The sequence below is a fragment of the Dendropsophus ebraccatus genome, chromosome 5 (assembly GCF_027789765.1).
Source record: "Dendropsophus ebraccatus isolate aDenEbr1 chromosome 5, aDenEbr1.pat, whole genome shotgun sequence".
In the NCBI taxonomy this organism is placed as follows: Eukaryota; Metazoa; Chordata; class Amphibia; order Anura; family Hylidae; genus Dendropsophus; species Dendropsophus ebraccatus.
This window is the reverse complement of record NC_091458.1, coordinates 112,249,508-112,276,895: the sequence shown is the minus strand read 5'-3', so window position 1 is coordinate 112,276,895 and position 27,388 is coordinate 112,249,508. Positions and strand designations below refer to the sequence as shown.

General features: G+C 39.4%; 1 protein-coding gene across 11 annotated transcripts in view; it reads left to right on the top strand.

The window, feature by feature from the left end:
• Window positions 1–27,388, top strand: part of DMD (dystrophin) — a 1,858,252-nt gene that overhangs the window by 650,485 nt on the left and 1,180,379 nt on the right. For all 11 annotated transcript variants that reach the window (XM_069970999.1, XM_069971008.1, XM_069971005.1 and 8 more), the window contains one exon: window positions 3,720–3,895. In XM_069970999.1, coding sequence (XP_069827100.1) covers window positions 3,720–3,895 — 176 coding nt within the window. The remainder of the gene's footprint in view (window positions 1–3,719; window positions 3,896–27,388) is intronic.

Below are 27,388 nucleotides of genomic sequence, written 5' to 3'. Positions count from 1 at the left end.
TTTAAAATCACCCATGTAAACAAATGTGACAGGTATGACTAAACCTCTTGGCCACCATTGATTTTACTGATGTGAGAGTGCACTGTCAAGTCTATGCATCATCAGAGTCTTTGGGATAACAGTGACATAAACTGACATTAAAAAAAAAAAGTTTTGGTATTGTGTATGCCAGTTGAAAATTGTATTGTTTTCATGAGAGAAACAATTAAGCACTCTTTTTATTGATACTTTTTTAATGGTTTAACCCCATAAGGACCAAGCTTTCATTTTCTCCTTATTATGTTTAAAAGACCACAGCACTTGCATTTTTTTCACCTACAGACCCTTATGAGCCCTTATCTTTTGGGACACCAATTATATTTAGCAAAGACAGACTTTATTTTTCCATAAAATATGCTGCAAAACTGAAAAAATTATTTGTGCAGTGGAATTGAAATTTTGGGGAGTGTCGTGTTTAAGTTGTTCGCCCTATGGTAAAACTGACATGTTAGCTATGTTCCTCAAGTCAGTATGATTACAGCGATAAGTAAATTGTATAATTTTATTTTATGGCTTTAAAAAAAAAATAAAATAAAATAAAAAAAGTTCTTCAAATTGCTCTATTCTGATCCTTGTAACATTTTTATTTTTTGTCTACGGTGTCCTTTTTTTGCTCCATGATCTATACTTTTTATTGGAAGCTTGCTTGCATATATGCGACTTTTTATTACAACTTTTCTGGATTTGATGTGACAAAAATTCAGCAATTTTGCACTTTGCCAGGTTTTTGCATTTATACTTTTTACTGTGAGAGACAATGTAATAAATTAATAGTTTGGGTAATTCTGCATGTGACGATACCAAATATCAGCTGTGTATGACAGAAATTAGACTACAGTTCAATGCCTTAAAGGGTAGTGAGGCGTTTAATAATTATTTACTGAATAACACACATTACAAAGTTATAATATGTGTTATGTAAGTGAATGGCACCCTTCCCTGTGTCCCCCCCACCCCCGGAAGTGTAGTGCAGTATACTCACCAGATTACTGTCGCCCGGCCGCCATCTCGGGTCGAACAACCCAAGATGGCAGTAATGCTCAGCCAATCGCGGCTGAGCAGCTGATGACGTGGCAGAGGGTGGCCGGAATGAGAGACTGCTGGAGCGGTCCGGCCGGCCTCCCGAAGATGACGTTGTTCTACCAAAGATGGTGGCCGGGGTCGACAGTACCATGTCCCATGTTTCCCAGGTTACTTGAGCTCCCACAAAAGGCAGTCATATGATTAATGGACACATTGAGTCATGTATTTAGTCTCTTTTTCATAACCAGCACAAGACTAAAAAGCTGCCTTCAGGAGACTGGGCCTGGATTTCAGATAAGCATAGCTTTTGTTTTAAAGAATTTAAATTTAAAACAAATGCGGTGATAACAAATATGTGTACTTTTTTTTTTTAAATTGATCAATTGCATTGGAGGGCATGGGGGATTGTGTATTTAATAATTTATTTCAGTAAATTTTTACTATGACTTTTTTTTTTTCCTATCCCACTAGGGAGACATGGCTCCCCTATAATACACCCCAGCACCAGAATAGCTGATTAGATTAGCTGGCTTCTATAGCTAGGATATTCGAGGCCTGGCTTCCGTAGCCAGGACATTTTGTTAACCTTGCTAGATGCTAAGGTGACATCCATTGCAGCATCTCATGCAACAGCTGGAGAGCCAAGGTTCCCTACCCGTGATCTACAGGGTTAACTGTGGGAATTGGAATGTAGCTTCAGTTCCGAGTGTGCGGGTGCCTAGCTATAACTGACTGCTGGGACCCGCCACAGATGGCAAAGGCAATTCAGCAACAGGCTTCACCAACATTAAAACAAATCTGAAAACTTTATTAACCCTTAGACGACCCAGGGCGTATAGTTACGCCATGGAAGTCTGTCCCCAGACGACCTAGGGCGTAACTGTACGCCCTGGGTGTTATTCCCGCTATGAAGCGCGCTCCGGAGCGGAGCGCGCTTCACAGCAGGTGGGGGCCGGCTGCAATCAGCAGCCGGGACCTCACCGGCAATGACACGCTGCAGCGATCGCGCTGCCGCGTGTCATTAACCCCTTAAACGCCGCGATCGCGGCGCGACCGCAGCGTTTAAGTGTAAGTGACAGGGGGAGTCCCCTGTCACTTACCGATCGGGACCCCCGCAGTGTGACTGCGGGGGTCCCGATCGGTAAAACGGACTGCTGGAGGTCTCTTACCTGCCTCCGTGCGGTCCGATCGGCGATCTGCTTCACTGAGCCTGCACAGGCAGGCTCAATGAGCAGAGCGCCGATAACACTGATCAATGCTATGCCTATGGCATAGCATTCATCAGTGTAGAAATCCAAGTAATGGATGTAAAAGTCCCCCAAAGGGACTTCAAATGTGTAAAAAAAAAAAAGTTAAAAACACTAACACACTACCCCAAAACCCCTCCCCCAATAAAAGTTGAAATCACCCCCCTTTCCCATTATATAAATAAAACATATAAAAATAAATAAATAGATAAACATATAATATACCGTAGCGTGCGTAATTGTCCGATCTATTAAAATATAACAAGTGTCATTGCGAACGGTAAACGGCGTACACGAAAAGAGGGGAAAAAGTGCGCGGATTACCGATTTTATGTTACATTATATATATAAAAAAATTAATAAAAAGTGATCAAAACGTCCGATCTTCACAAATATGGTATTAATAAAAACTAGAGATCATGGCGGAAAAAATGACACCCCATACAGCCCCGTAGGTGAAAAAATAAAACCGTTATAAGCGTCACAATAGTCCCATTTTATTTATAATTAATTGCCAAAAAAAAGGATTTCATTTAAAAAAAAATATATAAGATTAGAGAATCTGTGTAACCTGCATATGGTTGTGTTCAGACTGACCTATAGAATAATTGTATCATGTCGCTGTTACCATATAGTGCATAACGTAGACACAGGAACCCCCCAAACGTTACCATATTGCATTCTTTTTTACGATTTCACCTATTTATATCTTCATAAATAATATATTTGGAATTCCATCATACATGTGATGGTAAAATGAATGACGCCATTACACAGTACAACTATTCCTGTAAAAAACAAGCACTTACATGGCCTGTAGATAAAAAACTGAAAGTGCTAGAGCTCTTAGAAGGGGAGGAGGGAAAAACGGAAACACTAAGATCAAAATTTGCGTGGTCCACTGGGTCATTTTGGGCCTGGTCCTCAAAGGGTTAAAAAGCAATGAATTGAGAGAGGGATTTTTATTTTCTTCTACTGTATGCTTTTCATATCAAGGTAAATATTTTGCCAAATGAAAACCATCCCTGCATGTATTAGAGAAACATAGAATCATTTGTAAATGAAAATAAACTCTATAAATTAAAAAGAAAAAAACTTCCTTCTTTTCCTTGTGTCTGCCATATGTGTAATACATACACAAACATTACATACTGGCAGCACCGGAAAAATAGAAGCTGATGGGACTTTACAGTAGAAACCATATTATTTTATTGTTTTAATGCAGCATTGACATTACTTGAGCCAGACAAAACTACGTGTTTGTATATTCACTTAAGTTTTATTGTGTTCTGAAGGCCAGACTTTGATCATACAAAATGCAGTTTCTCATTATTTTCTATTGACACGCCAAACAGCTTTCTCTGAAGTCTTTCGAATATTGTCTGACCTCTGTCTCAATACTTTTCACAGATTTCACAGGCTGTCACCACCACTCAGACATCACTAACACAGACAACTGTAATGGAAACTGTAACTATGGTGACCACCAGGGAACAAATTCTTGTTAAGCATGGTAAAGATGAACTCCCGCCTCCTCCCCCACAGAAGAAAAGACAGATCCTTGTGGAATCAGAACTTAGGAAAAGGTGAGAACACTATAGCAAAGCACACCTGAGGACATGAAAACTGAAATAATACCTGGGTACGCCAGAATGATTATCCATATTCACACAAAACATAAAGCACAAGGAAATGATAGTGTGCAAACACAATTGTTATATTACCTGCAAAAATGTCTTTTTACTGATGCGAGCTTTTTCTGTTATAGGTTTGAGGCTGGGTTCACACTATGTATATTTCAGTCAGTATTGTGGTCCTCATATTGCAACCAAAACCAGGAGTGGATTAAAAACACAGAAAGGATCTGATCACACAATGTTGAAATTGAGTGGATGGCCGCCATATAACAGTAAATAACTGCCATTATTTCAATACAACAGCCATTGTTTTAAAATAACAGCAAATAATTGCCATTAAATGGCGGCCATCCACTCAATTTCAACATTGTGTGAACAGATCCTTTCTGTGTTTTTAATCCACTCCTGGTTTTGGTTGCAATATGAGGACCACAATACTGACTAAAATATACGTAGTGTGAACATAGCCTCAGTTAAAGTGTTGCTTTTAGTAGATGTAAAATAAAGCAAGTTTGCATTTTACATTCATTATTTTCATTTTATTTTATTTTTTAGTATCATGGAAAACATGGCACTTCCTGTGTTCTGACTCTTTTCTTTTTTTTTTTTCCAAAGAGTCTAACACAGGAAGTCCTGTGTTTCCCAGGTCATTTGAGCACTCACAGAAAAGGCAGTCATGTGATTGATGGACCCGTTAGGCCGTGATACTCTGTAGAGGCCAGACTTCATGTGTTTAGTCTCTCTTATCAACCAGCACAAGACTAAAAGTCTGCCTTCAGAAGACTGGCCCTGGATTTCTGGCAAGTATAGCTTTGTTTTACTGAATAATAATAATAATAATAATTAGAGATGAGCAAACCGGGTTCGGGTTCGAGTCCATCCGAACGAGAACGATCGGCATTTGATTAGCGGGGGCTGCTGAACTTGGATAAAGCTCTAAGGTTGTCTGGAAAACATAGATACAGCCGATGACTATATCCATGTTTTCCACATAGCCTTATAATAATAATAATGTATATTGCAAACTTGCTTTAATTCACATATACTTTTCATTTAGACTTTGAAAGTTAAAACAACAGGTACACTGTCACGTTCAAAATATATATTGTAGTATAATCTTCAGCCGGTGGTCTTTCCCAGTCTCTGGCAGACAGAGAATCTAGAAAGACAATAACTGGGCTGCCAATCATTGTTGTAGTACATACTACTGATATGTACCATACTTGTGTGGCTGTGGTAAAAGCCTACACAATCCTGTACAATACTATATTTTTTAATTATAAGCTAAAGCTTTTTCATGACAAGCTGTAATCAGTCTATAATACATAAGACCAAAGCCTAACATAAGACAGCCTAAATTAAATTTCCCCTTTGCTGAATTCTTAATTCAGTATAACAGTAAGTAATTCTGTATAACAGTAAGTGTCCCATTTTTTCTCATACAGAGCCTCTTCTGTGAGGTTCTGACAACAGACTGGCTTGTTTTTATTTAAAGTGACACTGTCACCCCCTTTTTGCATTTTGACTGCTCTCCATAGGTTTAAACGGTAAATTTTACAGCTTTCATTACTTATTTTATATTATATGTCATGGTGCTTGTTCTGGTAAAAAGTGTTTTTTATTATCTCTGGATTGGGATATGTGGGCGGGGCTTTGCGGCCTAAGCGCCACATCGCCCCGCCCCATCCATGACGTCATCTTTAGGCTGGCCCTTCCAATGGCTGTTGAGGGGGTAGGGCGTATGCGGCGATGATGTCACGGATGTGGGTATGGCTAAGTGGCACTAGGGGCGAGACGATGTGGTGCTTATGTTGTGAAGCCCGACGACATATCCCAATCCACAGATAATAAAAACCACTTTTTACCAGAACAAGCACCATGATGTATAATATAAAATAAGTAATGAAAACTGTAAAATTTACTCTTTACACCTGTGGAGAGCAGTCAAAACGCAGAAAGGGGGGTGACAGTGTCACTTTAAATATTTGAAGACACATATATACAAGTTTTCTAGTGATGCATATAACAATGTACATTCATTGCAAAAGGTTCCCTTTACTTATATGGGCACTGTCATAAAAATAAATAAAATATGTTGATATAAAATAGAGAGGCATATCATTAATTTTGATAGTGTTCTGCGTACAGGCCCACACTCCAACAACGTGTAGATAACTGCAAGTAATACAGCTAGGCTTAGTGTTGAAGTAAACAAACTTGTCTTGATTTATTGGTCCATAAAATTAACAGGGGATACATAAAAAAATGACTTAAACTAATGTCAATGCATTTCCAGTATGGACTTAGGGGGACATTTATGAAGTCTGGCGTATTTTACGCCGGACTTATAAATGTCCCCGCATCTCCGGCGCTACGGAGATTTATGTAGAGGCGGACCGCCTCTACATAAATCCCGTGCGCGTCGGTGCTCACAGCCGAAAACCTACGCCACCTGAAAGGCCGAAAAAATGATATATTGCGCGGACTCTGAGTCCGCGCCCCCCGTATCGCCCCCTCCACACCCCCTTCCCGCCCCCCCGGCGTACTCGGTGTGAAGTGCCGATATGCGAATATTTTATTCGCAAATCGGCCATTTGCGAATAAAAAAATACGCAAATCTGCACTTTCCGCCGAAAATCATCCGTACGCCGGATGATACATGTCGCCCTAAGGGTCTATTTACACACACAGATTATCTAACAGATATTTGACAGATTTTTGCAGCCTAAGGGTAACTTCACACACACCGTATCGCTGTGAATTTTCTGCTGCGGATATGCAGCAGATTTGATGTAAATAACTGAGCACAGCATCAAATCTGCACCATCAAATCTGCTGCATATATGCTGCACATCGGTCGTGTGTGTTAGCACCATTAGGGTATGTTCACACTGAGCAAATGTGGCGGAATTCCGTGCGGAGCCCCTGCCACAGACTCCGCATGGAATCTCGCCTGCTTACTGATCGATCAGTCTGGACACTCAGAGAACACTTCCTTTGACATATAAAAAGTTTTTTTTTTTTTAAAGAAACCATTCAAAATACTTTTAAATTAATGTTCTCTAGTACAGTTAATTATGTTTACATTTCTGGGAGGTCTGGAGTTAACTCTGCAATGATGTTTCTGACCATCCTTGCAAAGTAGCAGTAGCATAGAGCACAGCACCTGCAGTAATACCACCAGAAATAAAACTACTATACATATGGCATAAAATTAATCCCTAATTACTAACATAAAATGATACAAAATTTCATTTAATAACTAAGTGAGAAGAAACTTTACAGCATTTAAAGCGTAACTGTCATTTCAGGGTCATTTTTTTTAAAAACATTAAATATTAACAGTTCAAGCGATTTTAAGAAACTTTGTAATAGGTTTTATAAACCAAAAGAGTTTCCTTCTGGACTGAAAAAGCAATCTCCCAGCCTCCCCCCTCACTTCAGAAGCAGCAGGCTTTCTGTGTCCATTATGTGGCTATGGAGAGGGGAGGGGCTGTTAGGAGTGACTGAGCACGGAGCAGTCCTGCAAAGCACAACACCCTGCAATCTTCTCTCAGTAAGTTCATAGATAAGCACTGACCTTTCTGACCCCAGAATCCTGCGTTTTAGGTGCCCAGACAGTCTACAAACAGCTGACCTTCATGTCACCTCTTCCTGCTCCCTCATCTCCCTCGGCCCCTTCCCCCTCCATAAGGATACAATGGAGAGAGCAGAGCCCGTCTTCACTGGCTTCTCTGTAATGAAGAAGTGTTTGCCTGATAATGCACAAATAAGAAGTCAGGGGGGGAGGCTGGGAGATTGCTTCTTGAGTACATAAAGAGGCTTTTTTTTGGCTGATAAAACCTATTACAGAGTTTCTTAAAATCGCTTATACTACTGATTTCTGCAATAAAAAAAATATGTCAGTTACGCTTTAAGCAATTATGGGGGTTATTTATCAAAGTGTGTAAAATTTTGACTGGTGCAAACTGCCCACACCAACCAATCACAGCTCCTATTTCATTTTATCAGAGCTAAAAGCTGAGCTGTAATTGGTTGCTGTGGGCAGTTTGCACCAGTCTAAATTTTACACACTTTGATAAATCTGGGCCTATGTGTTTAAAAAAGGGTCTGGTCATTAATGGAGAAAATCCAGCATTGTCTAGAAGTGATTAAAAAACCTTTGACATCCTTGTTTCCTGTACTTTTGCACATATATTTTGCTGTTTAGAAAAACAACAATAAAGACGAGATAAGATGGTAACATTTTACATATTGCTGAAACCTACAGGAAAATTGGCCTATTTTTTCTTTTATAAAAGTTTAGAGAAATCATCCAGATTAGAGATGAGCGAACCTGGAGCATGCTCGAGTCCATCCGAACCTGAACTTTCGGCATTTGATTAGCGGTGGCTGCTGAACTTGGATAAAGCCCTAAGGCTATGTGGAAAACATGGATATAGTCATTGGCTGTGTCCATGTTTTCCAGACAACCTTAGAGCTTTATCCAAGTTCAGCAGCCCCCGCTAATCAAATGCCGATTGTTTGAGTTCGGATGGACTCGAACCCGGTTCGCTCATCTCTAATCTAGATTAAACTATAAGTTTCCAGTTAAGCAATCGTTTACAATGATGATAAAGCCTAAGGCCAATTGGGCATTGGCACAAGGCTGACATAAATATAGACTCTGCATGTTTTTCACTTGAACGATTGTAAGTTGTGTGCCCCAGAGTTGTATCAGGTAAAATAATTTATGCCTCTGCACCTGACAATAAAACTTCCATTTTTTTTTTTTTTTTTTAATCAAGAGTCTCGGCAATCTCCTATGAGTTTAGCTGTTAGCCATTTATTTGGTTCACACTGAAATAAACAGGGTGTTAGTACCAGGGTATATAGGGCTACTTTTTTCTCCTAACAGGACCTCCTGCTTCTCTAAAGCATTAGATAATTTGTTTTGTACAAAGATATTTTATATTGTTATTGCACATGAAATATTATAATACAAAATAAAAATTGCTATTAGAAAAGGAAGTTATGTAAAGTTATATGAAAAATGTTAAGTGATTACAGCTAAATTCAGGAATCCGGAGTACACAGTTTAGTCAGGATTAATGAATTTTTCAAAATCAAATTATCTTTCCTTCCTGATTTGTGAGTGTTTTTTTATTATATACTTTTCTGATACATAAAACATGGCATTTATAGCACTAATTTTGTAGCCTGGACACCTGTGGCACTTCTTGATGTTAGTGACCTATACGGTCTGGTTCCTTGACAGGTACTCTACTGAGTATTTATTTAGCATTTTATAGTTTCTGCTTCACATATACTTATGTTGTGAAATATCAGCATACAACAATTATTATATACTTCTGGGGAAAAAATAGTCCAGCAGCATTAAGTTTGTAGCAAATCTTGCTAATTAATATAAAGTGGCAACCTTATGCAAGGTGTTGAACTGTGATCCAGGACATGTTGTGGGGTTGACATTTGTGCAATGAATGATGAAATATGACAAGCTATTCTAACAGACATGCAAGGATCTGGACTTATAATCAGAATAAAATGGTTATACAGTTTGACAGCACATGCTGTTAGGTTGGGCAAACCATAATAACAACTATACAAGATAATTTGTCTTAAAGGAAAACTCCGGCATTTTGTGTTTTTAGCTTAACATACATTACAACGATATATAGTTTTGTAATGTATATTAATGTATTAATATCTGGCCAAGTTCCCACAGGGCAAAAGAAGCATACATACCTAATGACTGTCTCACATGCTCCTGATAACCGCGATTGCGCATATGCCAGAGGAGTGGCTCTTCTCTACCGGCACATGTGGGATTGCAGTTATCAGGGGGAGGCAACTTAAGCAGCAGGGGCACTCTAACAAGTAACAGCAATATTTAGACACAATAATATTTTTTTTTATATAAGGACCCATGATGTACCCATACATCATTGCGTCCCTACGGGGGCACAGAGAAGGCTCTTTACCGAGCCACTGATGAAATCAAGGGGACTGCAGCTATTAGTTGGTGGAGACCAATTAGCCATGCTGGCTGATTAACCATTTAAATGCAACTGTCAAAACTAACAGCGGTATTATTAAAAAGGCTTTCCCAGTGGTCTAGTGGCAGACTGGCTTCCCACAATGCGATCGTGAGAAGCCAAACTATTAAACTTACCAGGCCAGGCCTCAGCTGATCTTGGTTCAGTGATCGGTGAAGTTTTTTCATCAATTAAAAAAACCCCATAACATATTAAAAGTTTTAATCATCCCCTTTTCCTATTTTATAAACTAAAAACATTATGTGTAATGTGTATTGCCGCACATGCCAAACTATTAAATTCTTACATTCATGATCTCACACAGTAAATGGTGTAAAAAAAGACTCCAAAATAGCAGATTTTGGTTAGCTCAAATCCAGAAAATTTTGAATAAAAAGTGATCAAAGAGTTGAATATATGCAAGCAAGGTACCAATATAAAGTGCACTGTGCAAAAATGACATCTCAAATAGCCCAATAGACAAAAAAAATAACAGTACTAAAGATTTGTGAATTTAGAGTAATTTTAAACATATTTTTTTCCCATTTCATAGCATACTTAAAGGAGAAGTCCGGCCACACCCATTTTTAGCAAGTGCTGGGGAGGGGGAAGATAAAAGAAATAACATGCTCTTACCTCCCTCACCCCAGAGCGGGTGGCCGCATGCCGCAGCATCAGTCCTCAGACACTTCCAGGTCTGAGCAGGAACCTGGGTCAAAATGTGTGAGGTCTACCAGTCAGTGGCCAAGATGAGACCCCACTGCGGACGCAGACAGGCTGAATGGACCTCACACATCATGACGCGGGTCCTCAATCAGACCAGGAAGTGGCCGGGGACTGAAAGTGGCAAGATGCAGCCACCCGCACTGCAGCAGGGGAGGTAAGAGCACTTTATTTCTTTTATCCTCCCCAGCACTTGAAAAAAAAAAAAAAAAAAGGGTTTGGTGGGTCTCCTTTAATTGAAAACATAACTCTGTTATTGCAATGTAAAATTGGTGTGGCAAAGAATATGAGGTCATGTGGGTCTGTAGGTGAAAAAATGCAAGTGCTATGGCCTTTTAAACACAAGAAGGAAATAATGAAAGTGCAAAAACAAAAATTGTCTCAGTCAATAAGGGGTTAATGCCTAAATATACTATTTATTTAATTGCTCTGATGTGAGCTATAAACAGAGGCAGTTTGCCAAGGTAATCACTGGGGCAATTGTTCCCACCCTAGTTAAATAATTGATTGCCATTTCCATTAATAGGGTAGAGTTAATAATAATGTAATTACTATAATTCAGTGTTTTTTTTCAAATAGCAATGATGATTGGTCTCTCTGTTCCAAGCTGCTTTATATAAAAATTAGAATACAGTATAACATTATAAATGGCATACTGCTTTTAGAATTGCCTAGCCTAAACTGTAATGCTCTTAACGTTATTGGTTTAGAGTTATTGCTCTTAGTATGGAGGGAAAAATGGAAATGCCACAAGGCCAAAACAGATTGTGTCATTAAGGGGTAATAAGCTGAATAAATATTGAATAAGAAGTCTTAAACAATATGAATCAATCTGGAAAAATACATATTATATTTAGCCAGAATAAAACTATTCATTTAGCAATTATTTTTATTGTACTTCTGTCATGCTAACTGTAATTTACTTTGAACTGCAACCTTGAGACTTTTATTGTTTTGCCTACGGCTTCTCTTAATCAATGCATTGTGAGTGCTATAATTATTTTATTTTAGGAGTCCAAGTAGAATACTGTGGGCAGCAGCAGCCACATTGGCAAGGTGTTAAGCAGTATGCATTTCTAGTTATGCTCACCAGCTGACAGGTAGATAAATTCACATCAAATTTGAATACGGTTTTATACATATGTATAGGCTATATTCACATGAGTTTTTTCCCCAAATGAAGTTAGTTATTTCGTGGTTTAGTTCAGGCACTTTTGGGTATGGTTCTTTTTTGAAGGTCTATTGGATTTAGTAGTAAAGATGGTGAAATGATGGTAAAAATTAAGTATGTGAACAACTAAAAATAATGTCCGCAGTTTGCCAAAAAAGTCAAATAATTTTTGTGAACATTAATTTGACGTCCATGCAAACAATGTCCATTATTTAATCCACTTTGGGGGTGTTTTATCAAACGGGTGTAAAATATACATTGTTGTAGACTGCCCACAGAAACCAATCACAGCTTTTAGCTGTGATATGTTGCTGTGGGTAGTTTACACCAGTGTATATTTTATACCTTTGATAAATCTGGGCCCATGTGTATTGGGCAGCCATCATTCCATTGACATCTATGCATTCCATTATTTTCAATTACAATTAGGTAATAACGCACATTATTTAAAAAAAAAACCTAACACCTTTTGGCTATGTTCACACAACGTTTTTTCAGCTCCGTTTAAAATGACGTCATTTTGCAGCCTTGCCTCCCCTTAGTGCAGTGATGGCTAACCTGGACACTCCAGCTGTTGTAAAACTACAATTCCCATGATACCTGGGCAGCCGAAGCTATATCTTTGGTTGTTTAGGTATGATTGGAATTGTAGTTTTGCAACAGCTGAAGTGTCAAGGTTAGTCATCAATGCCTTAGTTTAATGACTGGTGTTTGTACATTATTCTAGTTTGGGATTACTAATTGGCTTTTGGATGTGGCTCAATTGAAAAGTCCATTGAATTTAATAGTAAAAAGGAAGAAAGGACGGTGACAAAAGAAAAACTGTGTGTGAACTACTAATAAAAAAGTCTGCTGTTTGCAAAAGACGTCCAAGAATAATGATAATGTTCATTATTTTGACGTCTATGGTAAAAATCTCCAGTATTCAATACACTGTGTGCATTGGATGTCAGTCTTTCCATTGACTTCAATGCATTGCCAATAAATTGCATCAAAAGCGGAAATTTTTAAATGGCAAAATCGGCCATCTTTTCTCTACTTTTGACGTTGTTGTGTACATAGCCTTTCTCTTATTTTTATACAGTGTGAACATATCCATAGAATGTAGAACAGACAAAACATAGAAGCATTGTCTTGAGCATCCTGACTAATTGCAACATCCTTCAGAAAAAAAGAAACAAACAAAATTTGTAAGCTGACTGGTTACAATGGCCAAAACTATTTTGTCTGTACAACTTTCCATTATGTTTGAACACAAACTATAACAAACTAGAAAAAAATAAAAAATAAATAAAGCAAAAAAAAAAGAAACAAAAAAAGAAAAACCTTTTAAACTGAACAGGGTTCTAGTTTTCTGAAGCACAGTGGTACATAAAAGAAATATCCTGATTTCTTACTATGGACATTTCCTCCATTGGTTTTATAAATAGTCAATGTATAGATAAAGAGAGTCGGCACTGCTAAAGCTTCTTATGCTGTTTTAGCCTCACAAACTGCATGCATATAACTATGCTCTTTATGTTAACTGTTACCATCGGTGGTGCAACATCCAGACAGAGCCGAGTGACTGCTCATATAATGCTTAGTAGAAAGAAAAAAGTCCAAGTGCACTCACCGGTGTAGTAGAAAATGCTTTCTTTACCTTATTCTTTCATGATCTTTCATGATAGCATGGTACGGGTATAAAGAGGGGGGAAGGACGCCAACACCTTCCACTAAGGATGACAGCTGTTTCACGCCTGTTAATCGGCGGTTCTTCAGATCCCACCCCTTCGGTCACGTCACCTCATATAGTCACATGACGTGATGTGTCGGAATGATGGGCGTTACAATACATGTTAAAAACATCAAAAAAGTTACTTATATACAAAAGTAAATCCAAGACATGTATTTACAAGAACATACTTAGGTCAGTACAGTCATTTAGACCCATATGACCCTGTGCATTGGTGGCAAGTATCCAGCGTGATTCACATTGGAGTAATTGCCGATTGGCATCTCCACTTCCTTTTTTTGTGTATACGTTGTAGTCCCATGAATTTGAGATCTTTTATGTTCCCTTTATGTTTGTGATTCATGTGGTCTATTAAACGCGGGCACCCTGTCTCGTGCGTAATGACCTAACATGTTCACTGAACCGCTTATTCATAGGACAAATGGTTTTCCCTATGTAGTATAGGCCACAGGTACAGACCAGGGCGTATACTACAAATTTTGTTTTGCAACAAATCATATCAGAGATATTGCGGATGTAATCGCCGAGATTAACTGTCTTGCATTGTTGCATATTGGGGCATCATTTGCAGCTGCCGCATTTGTGGTTGCCATGTAGAATATTACTGAACCAGTTATCTTTCTTATGTGTGTCTCTATTGGAGTATTTACTGCGAACTATGGTATCTTTTATATTTTTAGTGCGCCTAAAGGTAATCATAGGTTTTTTGTATAAAGTTTGGCAAGCAATGTATCATGTTGAATAATGTACCAGTTTTCAGAGATGATTTTTCGTATAGTATCTGCTAACGGGCAGATACTAATACTTAAAAGAAAAGACAAAGCGTGTTTTTCCATCTGTATTATTGTCATGTTTCTTTTGGCGTTTTTTTTTGAGAAAAGCAATTCCCTTTGTTGATGTTTATATGCCCTATCGTTGGCCTTTTGTTGTGTCGTAAGTGGGTATCCGCTTCTGAGGAGAAGTTCTGTGAGTTCTTTTGCTTGTATTAAGTATGTCTCATTAGAACTGTTAATTCTCCGCAAACGGAGATATTGTCCGTAAGGGACGGCTGTCTTAGTATGTGGAGGATGGTAGCTAGAATGGTGAAGGATGGCATTCGACGCTGTGGGTTTACAGTAGCTTGTAGTACATGCCCTGGTCTGTACCTGTGGCCCATACTACATAGGGAAAACCATTTGTCCTATGAATAAGTGGTTCAGTGAACATGTTAGGTCATTACGCATGGGATAGGGTGCCCCGCATTTAATAGACCACATGAATCACAACCATAAAGGGAACATAAAAGATCTCAAATTCATGGGACTACAACGTATACACCAAAAAGGAAGTGGAGATGCCAATCGGCAATTACTCCAATGTGAATCACGCTGGATACTTGCCACCAATGCACAGGGTCATATAGGTCTAAATGACCGTACTGACCTAAGTATGTTCTTGTAAATACATGTCTTGGATTTGCTTTTGTATATAAGATGTTGTCACGGAGGAGCAATCCCTGCGTCTGGTGCTGGCTGGGGTCTGTGCTGTAATGGCGCTGATCCTGGCTCAGCATTCTATTGCTTTTGGCTGCAGCAGCCAAAAGCAATAGAACACTGATCTCACCGATCTATGCTGTATATCCTATACAGCATAGATCTCTATAAAAGATCAGGGTGTATATACTAGAAGTCCCCCATAGGGGCTTCTAGTATATGTATTAAAAAAAAAAGTGTTATTAAGAAAAAGCCCCCTCCCCTAATAAAAGTTTGAATCACCCCCCTTTTCCCATGTTATAAATAAAAATAAATAAACTTGTTTGATATCGCCGAGTGCATAATCGCCCGAACTATTAATTTATCACATTCCTGATCTTGCACGGTAAACAGCGTAAGCGCCAAAAAATTGCAAAGTGCAAAAAATGCAAAATTGCGCATTTTGTTGCATCAAATCCAGAAAAATTGTAATAAAAAGCGATCAAAAAGTTGCATATGTGCAGTCAAGGTATCAATAGAAAGAACACATCATGGCGCAAAAAATTATACCTCAAAAAACCCCATAGACTAAAGGATAAAAGCGTTATAAGCATGGAAATAGAGCGATTTTAAGGAACATATATTTGTTATCAATGGTTTGAATTTTTTACAAGCCATCAAATAAAATAAAAGTTATACATGTTACATATAGTTTTAATTGTAATGACTTGAGGAACATATATAACATGTGTTTCCATAGAAAACATGGCGTGAAAATGAATCCCTCCCCCCAAAGAATTTTTTTTTCAACTTCACCGCGCATATAATTTTTTTCTAGTTTTGCAGCATATTTTATGCAAAAACTCAGCCTGTCATTGCAAAGTACAATTAGTGACACCAAAAATAAGGGCTCATGTGGGTTTCTAGGTGTGAGGCTGGGTTCACACTACGTATATTTCAGTCAGTATTGTGGTCCTCCTATTGCAACCAAAACCAGGAGTGGATTAAAAACACAGGATCTGTTCACACAATGTTGAAATTGAGTAGATGGCCGCCATATAACAGTAAATAACTGCCATTATTTCAATATAACAGCCGTTGTTTTAAAATAACAGCAAATATTTGCCATTAAATGACGGCCATCCACTCAATTTCAACATTGTGTGAACAGAGCCTTTCTGTGTTTTTAATCCACTCCTGGTTTTGGTTGCAATATGAGGACCACAATACTGACTGAAATATACGTAGTGTGAACCCAGCCTCAAAATGCAACTGCTATGGCCTTTTAAGCACAAAGAGGAAAAAACAAAAAATAGCCCGGTCCAGAAAGGGTTAATAGATAAAGGCTACTGTATGTTCCCACCACAGGATTTTATCGGGAAAAGGTGTTCGCCTGTTGGCAATGATGGGGCATCTCAAAATGAAGATGTAAACTGAATGTACAACTTTATTAAAGAAATGCAAAAAATTATATTAAAAATAATGATGATGATGATGATGATGATGATGATAAAGTTCATTTTACTGGAATACCCCTTTAATTATAATCCACATTTTTCTACAGGTGGATGAAATTTTGCAGCTTAAAGGGGTTATCCAATGTAAAATTTTTTCTTTATAAATCAACTAGCTTCAGAAAGTTATATAGATATATAATTACTTCTATTTTAAATATTTAAGTTTTCTCATACTTCTCAGTTGCTGTATATCCTGCAGTAAATGTTGGTTTGTTTTCAGTCTGACAAAGTGCTCTCTGCTGACATCTCTATCGGAAACTGGAACTGTCCAGAAAAGGAGAGGTTTTCTATAGGAATTTTCTGCTGCTCTGGACAGTCCCTGTCTCGAACAGAGATGTCAGCAGAGAGCACTGTGTCAGACTAAAAAGAAAACAACATTCCCTGCAGGACATACAGAAGCTGATAAGTACTGGAAGACTGGAGATTTCCAAATAGTAGTAAATAAGAAATCAATTTAACTTTCTAAAACCAGTTAATTTGAAAGAATGATTTTCACTGGATAAGCCCTTTAATTTCCTTCCCCCCCCCCCCCCCCCATAGATTGAAGTCCATAAGTCATTGCTTACCTTAAATGGCTATGTTCACAAAATGTTTTTCCTTTCTGTTTAAAATGATATCCATCATTTTGTTGTTTGGCCACCCGTCAATGACAGCTGTTGGTACATTATTCTAGTTTAGGGTGGACTGATTGGCCTTTGGATGTCTTTAATTGAAAAACCATTGAATATAATAGTAAAAACTTTAAAAGGATGGTGAAAAAAAAAGCTCTGTGTGAACAACAAAAAAATAATGTCCGGTGTTTGCAAAAGACGTCCGAAAATAATTGTCATGATCATTATTATGACGTCTGCACAGACAATGTGCGTCATTTTATACACTATGTGCATTGGACATCCGTCATTCCATTGACTTCATAGCATGCATTCAATTACATCACGGCAATAACCAACAAGGCATCCACCTTTTCTAATTTTTTGGGTGTTGTGTGAACATAGCCTATTACTTTGTAATCATATTGATTTTTGTGTTTTTATGTTTTTGTTTTTTTTTGCCAAAAGTTCAAATATATACCAGGCATTAATATTTTTTATTTGTCTGGAATAAATCACAAATCACTGTGGGGCCTATGAAAATAGTATATCTCCTCTCTCAATTATGAACTTGGCAAAGTTTGTATATTTTGTCCAACAGAACCTCTCAAAACGATATCTAACTCTATGTTGTGGTCAAAAAATGAAAACAAAATTGCCATTCTAAATTGATAGTTTTTAAAAAGTTCAAAGTAAGAAAACAAAAGAATAAAATTAATAAATGTTTCAAGGCAAAGGAGGGTAAAAAAGACACTTTAATATTTTTTTTCAAATAATAACTGTCTCCTAGATTGTTCTATTTTGAAATAACTGGTATTGATCCGCGTAGCTCTTTGTTAGTTGCGCTACGACTTTCAATGACATAGGGATGAAAACAAAGGAGAACATAGGTGATAAACCTATGTATCTACAAAAAGCATGAAAACTTTTATTTCATGGCTTATAGGGTTATATAATGTAAAGATGAGGTAATTTAACAGCACATATTTTTATATAATATCTGCAAGTATTATTACTGTGTTTTTGTGTAAGTATTATTACATTTGACAAAAAAGACAGAATGAAACAAATCATTTCAAGCATTAGTAGATGTAGCTTTGCTTAGTTTATGGAAATTGCTGCTTACATTATTATAAAATGACAGTACAGTGTCAGCCTAGCAGGCAGCTTGTCAAGGGGCAGGGGAACACTCTCCAAAGCCTTTGACAGTTTTGTTGCACCCCAGCAAGACTATGTCAACTGTCCCCAGTCTAGACAGAGTAGGGGGGAGGCCTTCAGAAAGATGGTGAGGGAGTACCTTGCTGACCAACATCCTTCGCGATCACTCTGCTACATACAACTACTGGGTTGCAAAGCTAGATACGTGGCCCAAACTGGATAATCACGCCTTGGAGGTGCTGGGTTTCCCTGCCGCCAGCGTGTTGTCAGAGAGGGTCTTCAGTGAAGCTGGTGGCATCATCACTGATAAGTGCACCTGCCTGTCAACTGACAGCGCTGACAGGCTGACGTTTATAAAAATGAACAAAGCCTGGATTTCCCCTGAATTCCCCCAGCGCTGCAAGGTTACAGTGCTTACCACTGAGCCACTCAAATTCAAACTCAAATTCCAAATAAAAATCAAATCAGTGGTGGGGAGAAGTGGTGAGTCACATGATACAGGGAAAATTATCCCAACTGCTAAATTAGTCAGGGGGTGTCATGCCCCAGCCCAGGTCAGTCTAGTAAGTTAAAAAGACAAGTTATTAAAGGGAACCTGTCACCCCCCGTGCCGGGGTGACAGGCTCCCGACCCCCCGTTAGAGACCCCTATACTTACCTCATCTCGCCGGGTCCCGCTTCTGGAGATGGTCGGGTCCCGGAGATCTCAGCCGCTGCAGCCCGGCGCGCGCGCTGACAGATGAGTCCAACGCTCATAGAGAATGACGGAGCGCTGGACTCTCCTGTCATTCTCTATGGGTGTTGGACTCATCTCTCAGCGCGCGCGCCGGGCTGCAGCGGCTGAGATCTCCGGGACCCGACCATCTCCAGAAGCGGGACCCGGCGGGATGAGGTAAGTATAGGGGTCTCTAACGGGGGTCGGGAACCTGTCACCCCGGTACGGGGGGTGACAGGTTCCCTTTAAGGGGGGAGGAGGGGAACAGTTAGCTTGTGATGCACTGGCAGGGGAACACTCCCCAAGGCCTTTGACCTTCAAAGTGACCTTCAGGCCTTTGACCGTGGTCGCATGCACCTTGCCCATCTTGGTCTGGGTCAGTACTATTGTCTTGAGGTTGACCACAAGGCTGTTGCTCAGAATTTGGCGTAATGATGCGATTAGACAGCCTTAGAGGCATCCATGCATGCTGCCCCTGCTGTTTTCAGTCCATTTCCGTGGTGTTCCGTTGTGTCAGGCTAAGTTTTTGGGTGGATCATATGCTACCTCTGTTTTAATGGTTCCCTGTGTTCTCATTGCCATGCTGTCTCAGGCTAAATTTTGGGGTGGTTCATATGCTAACTCTGTTTAAATCCTTTACTGTGTGATCACTGCCATGCTGTTGCCCAGAATTTGGCATAATGGTGCGATTAGGCAGCCTCAGAGGCATCCATACATGCTGCCCCTGCTGTTTCCTGTCCATTTCTGTGGTGTTTACACCATTTTCTGAGGTTGACAGGTTTTCACACGACCTTCCCTGTGCCGAGCTTGGGTCCCCTGAAAAAATGCTTGAGTTTCACATTGACTTCAATGGGGTTCGTTACTCGAAACCAGCACCAGAGTATTGGGAAAATTGTCTCGAATGACGAGCACCCAAACATTTTAGTACTAGTTCATCACTACCAAGCACCTTAATAGCTGCAAGCTAGAATGTCACCTCTCAATTACCCTCCCTGCTTAATTGACACCAATTGAGTCCAAAGCAGACTTAAGTATGGGATGGGAGAGTGTAGAGGTATTACAGCCTCTTTTTTAATACACAATATGATCTACAGGAGAAACTGAGCACTGACCTATAAGATCAGTGCTCCTCCTTGTTCCTCACCGGCTGCCTGTGCTAGTACACACTCAGACAACAAGGAAGTGCACAGGGTGCTGATGGAGGGGCTGACATGATGATCCTTGGATCATCCAGGCTGCCCATTGTAGTCAGTGGTGGTCTGCTGCCACCGCTTCTATTAAACAGAGCAACCTATAGCAGACCGTTGCTATCATTATCTTGATTTTTTTTAACCTCATTATTTTTAATCTGTCTGTTTTGAGTATTCACCCCAAAATTTGCATAATCAATGATTTACGCCCAATCTTTCATTTGCAACCTTTTAAAAAAACCACACAAAATGGTGAATGCTCATGTCTGGTCAGTACCAGGTGAATATGTTTGTGAATTTTTTTTTACAATACTTTGAGAATATTTTTGAGTATGTTTTAGACTCAGTAGTAAATGACCCCTCATGTTTCTGCTTCAGGGCTGCTTTAACCGTAGGGCAGATGGTGCATTTGCACCAAGCCCACTTGATTCAGGGCCCCCCAGCCCATAACACTGCTCACTGTCTCTGACTGTCATGCATCAGCAGGATGCACAGCAGTCAAGAGTCAGTGTGTACAAGATGTCATCTGTTAGAGTTCTTAAATTACCCAGTCAGATGACAGCCAAGTGCTTGGCACATTCTGGGGGCTTGCTCCCTTCCCATGCTGTGTGATGATTGATAATGACGGACACAAATAGTGATCATTATTTGCTGCTATCATTATCAATAGACATTCTCCTTTTCCTGATGAATTACCATAGTGGGAACATAGCCTTTACTGTTACGTATACTACATCATCATGGTACCGCAATCCCATCAACAAATCTACAGCCCGAGAACGTGGTCTGTTATGACAAATATTCCATTGGTACAAATGTCATCTGATTTACTTTGTGATTCTATAAATGTCCATTTTTTAGGATCAGAGAGAGATGTTATTCCATTTTAGATGTAGCTTTAAAAGTCACACCAGGACACAAACAAAAACTCCCTTCTGGGAAATATCTTTCTCAAGGCAGTGTATAAATCCTCCCTTAACATTCATCTTTGGTTGACTGAGTTACGTGCTTTCTTATGCCATACAACTAATCTAAACTAGTAACTATCATTTAATTAAAAGGCAGCCTCTCAGCTTTTAAATATTGTGCTGGAAAGCTGTTGATGCTGTAACAGATGTGTGGAAAATGAATTGTTTGATGCACCAGGATCCTTCCTTCACCTCTGCAAACCCCCTCCTCATTATATGATGTGATGGTTGCCAAGTTATTACACCAGCTGGAGCATCTGAAATCAGCGTCCAAAAGTAATCTGATTAATAGTGATTTCTAAAAGATGTACTTTGACAAAGGAAGAAGCAATACAATACAATAAACGATTGTTTAAATCAGTATCAAATGTTAGCGCCTGTTATCAGGGGAGCAACAGATTATAGTGATCAGAGAGAGGTAAAGATGCTGAAAGGGAAATACTATTGGGCTTATATAATGCAAATTATGTACATATGGTTTTATTAAGAGGTAGACTGGTACAAAAATGTTGTTAAAACTACTGTAAAAAAAATACCAGTATTCATGCTTATTTTGCCAATTTATTATTAGCTATACGAAAGGAGTATATATACTACTTACAGTACTGGAGCACATTTATTGATGATGTACTGGTGGTATGGGTTAGGAAAAGAAATGTTTGCTTGAATTCTGAATTCAGAAAATAAAGAACCCAGCTGCCATCTGTATACTGTATTTTTCATTTTATAAGATGCACCTGATAAGGCACATCTAGATTTTAGGCCTCATTCACACATCAGTATTTGCTGATCAACAAATACTGAATACTAATTTCTATGGTTCTATTCATGCATCCAGTAAATTTGCGGATCTGCAATCCGTGCGGTCCATAATTGTGGTATGGACACTCTAACAGGAGTATATGAGAGCCTCCGCATTTTGCAGAGAACAGCTAAGCACTCCGTAAAACCAACTGCAATTGTAACTGCAGCTCAGATCCTTTTCAGGTTCATAGGAGCTGAGCTGCAGTACCAAGTGGCCTCCTCTATAAAATTATTGGAGACAAACTGTGTAGTGTTGCAATGAACAGCCTATGGCCATGTTCACATGGCATAAGAGACTGGCCGTTCTGTGACCCAGCCGGGTTACGGAGCAGCTTGTCTCGAAAAAGATCATCCTGCCGGTACAGCAGTACCGGCCGGATGATCTTTCGGCCTGCAGACTTCTGATGCGGGCACATCAGAACTCACCACAACATACTATAAAGCAAGCGTCCAGAGCCGCTCGCTTCATAGTGTGAACTGACTGAGCTTTCTGCGGCCAAATTCAGTAAATAGCGGCCGCAAAAAACTGACATGTCAGTTGGCGGCGCCGCTAGTGGTTTCTGGTATAAAAAGGAGCTTAAACATGTCATTCCTTTTGATTTTTTGACACTGGCTTAGTGGGAGGAGAATGACGTCCCAGAAACCAACAGATTTACTTTATTTTATGCAAGAAAACAGGTGTGAATTGTATCTGAAGTCAAAACAACGGCCTTTATTTTTTTACTCAATTACAACAGTGTGAGAAAATAGCCTTCCTGTGTTTTCAACCGACTCTGAGCAAAAATACTGTGTGGGAACATAGCCTAAGGCCGGAATCACACATGGTAGTCTTTTGGAAAAAGAAACATTATATAAAACAATCTTGCAATTTAAAAAAATAAACAATGGCTAGAATTTCCAATGCTGAGTTAAAAGGTTATAATATAGCAAAGATGCTGATTAGAGTTGAGCGAACCTTGAGCATGCTCGAGTCCATCCGAACCCGAACTTTCGGCATTTGATTAGCGGTGGCTGCTGAAGTTGGATAAAGCCATAAGGCTATGCGAAAAACATGAATATAGTCATTGGCTGGATCCATGTTTTCCAGACAACGTTAGAGCTTTATCCAAGTTCAGCAGCCCCCGCTAATCAAATGTCGAACGATGGGGTTCGGATGGACTCGAACCTGAACCCAGTTCGCTCATCTCTAATGCTGATATTTATAACAATGACAAAGACAGGGACACGTTATAATAAAATAATTATATAACATCAATGATCCAAATCTGCATTTCCTTACTGACATTCTTAAGTGGGATTATGTTTTATTTACTAGAGGTTGCACCAAATGAACTCTTCTAAAAATTACCCCCACAAACATCATTATCAGGCTTGCATAATGAGAGCATGCACTTATTACCAGTCATCTAGGTTAGACTACTACTAGGTCCCTTGGACAGATGCCTACATGTCAGCATTATAATTTCTATCATAGACTTTAATTCAGACTGACATACTGTTAATTACAGTGCATTTTATTTCATTACGTTTACCTACAGCAATTTAATTGAAAAATTAAGCTGCATGTTTAAAATATGCAGATGCTAACACAATTCACTCTTAATGTATTAAATTACTTATAAAGGTTATGCCTAAAGTGGACTACTGAAGACCTAATGTAAGCCTGTCTGCTACTGGATGCCAGCATGAACGCACTTTTATAAAGACTAAATATACAGGACATATCAGGATCATGATATCAATGATTGAAACATTAAATAGATTAAAGTGTACCTGTTGAGTAATGAAGTGGGAAACAAAAAGATAAGTTTTTATGTTGCCTAGTTTCATGCAAAGGGTAGCCTAGTTTCGTGCAATTGTCTAACTTGCTGATATCGCCATAGAGGGCACAGGTACCCGAGGATGAAGGTAAGTGCCTTCCCTTCCTATCTGTGCCTTTTCTGCAATAATAAGAGTTTAATCCATGTGCAAATATGTTGTTTTGGTGTGACAGGGCTACTGTCTGCCCTCAGCCAGACCTCCGTTTCTATTGAATATCAGCAGAGAAGGCTGGCCAAGGGCGGATAAGTGCACCAAAGGTGCTAGTCCCACCCTCTGTGCACTAAAATGATATATTTGCATATAGAATAATCTCTTAAGGTGTAATTGTCTTTTTTTGCAGAAATCAATAGAAATCAAAAGGCAAAAAAGCCTTTTTTTGTACCCAAAAGGCTTTTTGGGTTCTGTTGAGTCCATTATAACCTATGGAGGGGGGAGGGGTCAAGGCAGAGGAGTAAGCAGGAAGAACCGACACACATACCAGCTGTTTACTCACTGTCTGGGCACATTAAACGCTGAATTCACAGGTCAGAAAGGTCAGTGCTTTTCTAGCAGCTTGCGGAGTTAAAGGGGTAATCCAGCGGGGGGGGGGGCATTTTTTTCCTGGGACCGGGGAGGAGGTGGCTGAGGTAAACTATGTCCACTCACCTCCCTGGTTCCAGCGGCAGGTAATGGTGGTGCTCTGGTCCCCGGTTCCCGGCTGCTTCCTGGTGTCTGATGTGGACCCAAGACTGTACGTCTCAGGTCCGCTCAGCCAGTCAGAGACAGAGGCGGGATCTGAGCGGACACGAAACGGGACCAAAGGGACCCGCCGCTGGAACCGGGGAGGTGAGTGGACATCTTTTCCCTTAGCCACCTCCTACCCGGTCCCAGGAAAAAAATGCCCCCCCCCCCGCTGGAGTACCCCTTTAAGATTGCAGGATGTAACCTGTATTTTCAGTCCTTTGTGCTCAACTCCCTCCTCTCAGCCCCTCCCCTCTCTGTAGGATAGAGTGGAGAGCGAAATCCTGCTTCATCTGAAGTAAGGGGTGGGGGGGGAGAGCTGGGAAACTGCTTTTTGAGTACAGAAGGACACTCTTTTGCTTAATAAAACCTATTACAGAGTTTCTTAAAATCGCTTGAACTATTGATATTTATTATTTTCTGAAAAATGAACCTGACATGAAAGTTAAGCTTTAATATTGTGGAAAAAGTGGAAGTAAGGAATAAACCTTAATCTCCAGCAGCATGTGCCCTATACGGGCCTTTAGGCAGGTTAAATATTTGTTGTTGTCTGTTAAATGGTCAGGCTAAAGGGAGCCAGTGTTGAGAGAACTAGTAGTAAACTAGGCCCAAATCTTGAATGACTTGTTGCTGAGTCCTCAATCGGTGGTGGCTGTTTGTGGGCCATGGAGGCATATCTCCTGATGCTTCGGAATACCTGAAGGGCTGAACTAAAAAAGTGTCTGTCCGATTTGGTTAATTTGAATTTGTGCGCTAAATGTAATCAGTTAAGTTGAAGTAGAAGTACTGTAACATCCAAGTGTTACTTTGAACAGGTATACCCCACTTTGGTCTAGGAAACTAATAGAGGTTTCTCAGGACTAGATCCAGCTATATCAGAAAGCTGATATAACAAAAGTACTTCAGGGCTATATATTATTATCTAGTTTTATAATAAAGTAGACATTATCAGTCTTGCGTGAAAGGCTGAACTAATCAAGTATCAGTCCGGTTTGGTTAATTTGAATTTGTGAGCTGGATGTAATCAGTTGAGGTGAAGTAAAAGTAAGTGTTACTTTGAACAGGTATGCCGACTTTGGGAATTGTTCCAGTTTCTGTAAAAGGAAAGAATTTTTTTTTAAAATCATTTTCCAGTGCAGGTATGGGGAACCTTCAGCCCTCCAGCTGTTTCAAAACTACGATTCCCATCATGCCTGGACTTACCTAGGGATGAGTGAACTTACAGTACTAGCAAAGCGCTTTGCTAGGCTCAACCATCAGCTCGTCAGCCTGCTGCCTTTAAACTCTGTGTCACTCAGCTTAAGGTGCCTGGAAAAGCTGGGTCCAAACTTAGATTCCCAGGGCTAGATCCAGCTTTTCCAGGCACCCCGAGAGGAGCAACACAGAATTCAAAGTCAGCAGGCTGATAAGCTGATGACAAAGCCTGGCGAAGTGCTTCACTTATACTTTAAATTTCTTCATACCTACTGTTACCCATTTATACAATGTGGTTATTTAATATGGGTATATTTTAGCCACATGTAAAGATTAAAAAAAAAGAGAAGAAGAAAAAAATTAGATTAAAGACTTACTGTATCTATATGAGCTCCATCTATATCAGAAAGCTGATGTAACAAGAGTACCTAAGGGCTATATATTATCATCTAGTTTTATAACAAAGTAGACATTATCAGTCGATGCAGTACAATATTGTTGTAAATATGTTTTACTTTATGCTGTATATCACTGTGCAGTTATTATCTGTGTTGACAATATTGAAGCAATACTGTGTCTGGTAAGCAGAAAAGAATGCAGTAGTGTTGTGCACCATCTAGTGTCAGTAGATGTAATAAAACATTTACATTGAATTCAATGTCAAAAGAAAAAGAAAAACAGTAGACTATGTTTCAAATGTAAATGTGTCTTACTTTGCCCCTATTATCATCTTATGAGATCTGATGGTGAACACATACTGACACTGGTAAAAAAAAAAAAAAGCTAACAATTTAAAATTACCCCTTTCTGAGAAAGCCATGCATGCATCTATAGAAGAGGTACTAAGTGTCTGAACTTGCCTATGTACATTAATAAAAGTAACCTCCTAATGACCACTGATACACCTTTTTACGGCTGTCATTAAAGGTACATATCGTAGGCTGCCGTCTTTAATTGGTGGGTGTAGAATAAGGCAGTGTAGATCCCTGTGCGGGAGGAGCTCCGCTGCCAGTACATGTAAGCATTATGTAAAAGTTTTGTGGGACAAAAAAGGAACAATGTACAATGTAATAAAAATCCCCTCCCATCTTTAAAAAAAATAAACAATACATTTTCCCTTTAACCCTTTTTACATAAGACATAAACAAACAACAAAGATCAACCTAAAACATACACATATTTAGTAATGGTATGTCTGTAAGATCTAAGCAATAAAATTATTGTATTATTTATCCTGCAAAACAGTATAAAAAAAAAAAAACCTTGTATTTTGCTTACCTGCCTCCAAAAAAAGCAAAAACACTATAAAAAGTCATATGTATTCCAAAATAGGGTCAATTAAAAGTACAACTTGGCCCACAAAAAATAAGCCCTCCATGTGGCCTGGGAAGCGACCATAGAAAAACAAACAAAAACACTTGGGCATTTAAGGGGAAGTCCTGTCTATACCCCTTTTTCTGAATGCTCGGGGAAGGGGTGGCTCCCACGCTGTCAACTGCATTCCGCCACTTTGGTCCTTCAGTGTGAGGCCTCTACCTGGTATTAAGACGGGACTTGAGATGTGACGTGGCAGGCTCAGTTCACTAGCTGTAGCAGTGTCCTGCCTCTACCGCTGAATAGCTGAGTGGGCTGCCACGTCACTTCTCAAGCC